General features: G+C 33.1%; 1 protein-coding gene across 1 annotated transcript; it reads left to right on the top strand.

The window, feature by feature from the left end:
• Positions 1-2,052: 2,052 nt before the first annotated feature.
• LOC128126057 (DNA-directed RNA polymerase subunit beta'-like) lies at positions 2,053-3,543 on the top strand. Its single transcript, XM_052763782.1, has one exon. It carries the CDS (start codon positions 2,053-2,055, stop codon positions 2,932-2,934), a length of 882 nt encoding a protein of 293 aa, XP_052619742.1. The 3' UTR covers positions 2,935-3,543.
• The last annotated feature ends 401 nt before the right edge of the window (positions 3,544-3,944 follow it).

Genomic DNA, 3,944 nt, shown 5'->3' with positions numbered 1-3,944 from the left:
GTGAAACATTTCCACACAAACCATTAAAATGAGGTATGTTGTATCGACACATTAACTTAGTTTGGTTTGTTTCTAAAATGTATTTTATCTTTGTGTGTTGTGATGCGCCTACCTTTACTATTCGGTTTAAAAATTTATCTAAGTTAGCATGGTGTGTCTGCAAGAATTTTTTCAACTTCGCATGTTGTCTCTCAACTCTGTTATTAGTGTCGTTGTGAATGTTTAAAACTTGTTTAGTCCAAGCGGACACAAAATTTTCTTTGTATTTATCCAACCATACTTGATTGAGATAATCGAGAACTTGTTTAATACCTAGATGATATGTCGCTTTTGATTCAAGTTTTGCATAATTTCTTAAATATGTTGCCAATGTTAATGAGTTAATTAAAGTATCCCAATCTTTTAAAAAAGAATTTCATTCATCATCAACATCCTCTACAATTAGTAAATATACTTTGAGATATGTGCAATTTACAAAGTATCTGAATGGCCGATGGGAATACCTTTTCACATGCATTCATCAATGCTATCTCTTTGTCAGTAACGATCACACATGAGCTATCATATCCGTCGATTATGGACTTAAGACAATTTAAAACCCAAATGTAATTGGATCTTTTTCTTTATCCATGAACCCAAAACCAATGAAAAATGTCATGTTTGTTGAAGTAAAACCAACAATCTCCAAAAAAAGGCATGTTATACCTATTAATAAAAAAAATAATTAGTATAACAAAACATAAAAGGCATGTTACTCCTATTAATAAATACAAAACAATTAAGAATAAAATATTTGTACTTGTTAGTCTTGTAGGTGGCATCCATCATCATAACCTATGGAAATGCACGCCATATCTCCAATGACATTGGGTGAAAAAAGAACAGATCTTCCAAGGAATTGGTTGTATCATTTGCACGATGGTTAAATATATATCCTTTTGAATGCAAAAATCCGAAGACAACATGCATTTGAATTCGGTCTCCACACTCATATATTCAAAGTTTGTAACACTCATTATAACATGTTTTTACTATAGAAACATTTTTGGAATTTTGTCTCTTCAGCGCCGATAGAATATCTCGTGAGGGGACATTGTTTATCTTCATTTCTTTAATCATTTTTGATTCATTTGGGATTAAGCGCCTTGCATATAGAGCCATGTTATGGATTTATCCTTAAAAAATAAAGGTAGAAAACAGATCTTAAAATAAAGAAAGAAAATATATTCAGAAACGTTCCCTCAAAATTTAATATTTTGAATACGTTAAAAAGAAAAATGAAATATTTTACTTCGTTAGTACAAAAGAAATGTCTGTCTACATAAAAGATACTACATGATCTGTTTATTTACCACTATTAACCAAAGAACAGATAAACTGTAACCTAAAAGATATTTCCACATAAATAAGATCTAAAATTAGAATGGTCCACATCGGAGCAGTAAAAATTCTAATCAAATCTCAATTTCAAGAATGAATTAATTCTCCAATAAAAATGGACTTGATTTACGACAAGAATCAAACATCGACAATATTGTATTCATGGTGTAGTCTGAGGAAATCTAGCTTACCAAAAATTCATGTTTTCAGTTTATCCTAAATTTGCCTTAGATCTGAAATCAACAAAATTAAATAAGGTTTTATCTTTTATTCATCACTTTGAAAGAAGTGATCTCATGAATCCAGGAGATAAACCCTTCACAATAACCTACTTCATAGGATATGCATTAACAAATAATCATCATATAATAGACTATAAAAAAGAAGAATACATAGAACTTGAAGATGTATTCTCAGAAATAGGACATATCAAAGATAAATAATTTTGTGACATAGATCCTCAAGATAGCTCTTGGGCTTTAGACATAGCAAGAAACAAAAAAGCTTTAGGAGAAAAGCTACCGCCTAGAATCTCAATAGATTCTCTTCATATAGGTGAAATATCCAAATCTTTGGAACCTACTCCAAGATATATACTCAAAAGCATACGAAGTAGGTTTTCTAGAGTTGATAATTTGAATCAAACGATTAGCCAACTAAGCGAAGTAATAAATGAGTATGATAGACCTTCCTCATATTTACAAAAAGGGTAAAGCATTGAGACTTAAAAATCTTGATGATCCTACTCAGAAAAAAGAATATGCTTTTTCTTCTTCAGGAAAAATAGGTGTTCAAACCCTAGCTAACATTTGTAGAGGTTCTATCAGACAACAATTAGCCAATCTAGATTTACGAATTATTATAGACTATTCATTGGTAGAATGGAAAGAATTGGAGGAAGAGGAACCCACAGGGAACGAATGGGAAGATCGAAAAGTTGGAAGAAGAAAAGATTTTTTGCTTAGACGCATGGAATTGGCTAAGCATTTTATTCGAAAAAATATAGAACCAAAATGGATGGTTTTGCGTCTATTACCAGTTCTTCCTCCTGAGTTGAGACCAATCTATCATATAGATGAGGATAAAATAGTGACCTCGGATATTAATGAAATCTATAGAAGAATTATCTATCGGAATAATACTCTTAAAGATCTATTAACAACAAGTATAGCTACGCCAGAAGAAGTAATAATATCTCAGGAAAAATTGCTACAAGAAGCCGTGGATGCACTTCTTGATAATGGAATCTGCGGACAACCAATGAGGGATGATCATAATAGAGTTTACAAGTCGCTTTCAGATGTAATTGAAGGCAAAGAAGGAAGAGTTCGCGAGACTCTGCTTGGTAAACGAGTCGATTATTCAGGGCGGTCCGTGATTGTCGTGGGCCCTTCACTTTCATTACATCGATGTGGATTGCCTCGCGAAATAGCAATAGAACTTTTCCAGGCATTTGTAATTCGTGACCTAATTAGAAAACATCTTGCTTCGAACATAGGAGTTGCTAAGAGTCAAATTCGGAAAAAAAAACCGATTGTATGGGAAATACTTTAGGAAATTGTGGATGACCATCCTGTATTGCTGAATAGAGCGCCTACTCTGCATAGATTAGGCATACAGGCATTCCTCACCGTTTTAGTGGAAGGGCGCGCTATTTGTTTACATCCATTAGTTTGTAAGGGCTTCAATGCAGACTTTGACGGGGATCAAATGGCTGTTCATGTGCCTTTATCTTTGGAGGCTCAAGCAGAGGCGCGTTTACTTATGTTTTCTCATATGAATCTTTTGTCTCCAACTATTGGGGATCCGATTTCGGCACCAACTCAAGATATGCTTAGTGGACTCTATGTCTTAACGAGTGGAAATCGTCGGGGTATTTGTGTAAATAGGTATAATCCATGTAATCGTAGAAACTATCAAAATGAAGATAATAACTATAAGTATACAAAAAAAAAGAACCCTTTTTTTGTAATCCCTATGATGCAATTGGAGCTTATCGGAAAAAACGAATCAATTTAGGTAGTCCTTTGTGGCTGCGGTGGCGACTAGATCAACGCGTTATTGCTGCAAGAGAAGTTCCCATCGAAATTCACTATGAATCTGTGGGGACCTATTATGAGATTTATGGACACTATCTAATAGTACGAAGTATAAAAAAAGAAATTCTTTATATATATATTCGAACCACTCTTGGTCATATTTCCCTTTATCGAGAAATAGAAGAAGCCATACAGGGGTTTTGGCAGGGCTGTTGTAATTCTATGCTACCAACGGGAATTCGAGTCTCTCCAAGTTAACTAGGACAATATAAATCAGATTTTCGCAAGATGCTGGTTAAATACACTCAAAATAAATCATTATTTTGGAATTCAAAAAGATATATCAAAAAATAATAAACATTTCAATAAATTTAAGGAAGATTTAAGTCTTGCCCTTCAAAATGGAGGAGAAATTGATAACAATAGAAAAAGTGAACAACATAATAGAACATAACTCAAAACTACTCTAAACTTTTAATAAAATTTCTAAAAAATTCGATGAGTTATGGGCAACTTCTTTTAGTA

The sequence above is a fragment of the Lactuca sativa genome, chromosome 5 (genome assembly GCF_002870075.4).
Source record: "Lactuca sativa cultivar Salinas chromosome 5, Lsat_Salinas_v11, whole genome shotgun sequence".
NCBI classification, from domain to species: domain Eukaryota; kingdom Viridiplantae; phylum Streptophyta; class Magnoliopsida; order Asterales; family Asteraceae; genus Lactuca; species Lactuca sativa.
Note: the sequence above shows the minus strand (reverse complement) of the source record. Positions and strands in the feature narration are given on the sequence as shown.

Coding starts and splice junctions, on each gene's coding strand:
- LOC128126057 (XM_052763782.1), top strand. CDS start 2,053: ATGAGTATGATAGACCTTCCTCATATTTACAAAAAGGGTAAAGCATTG.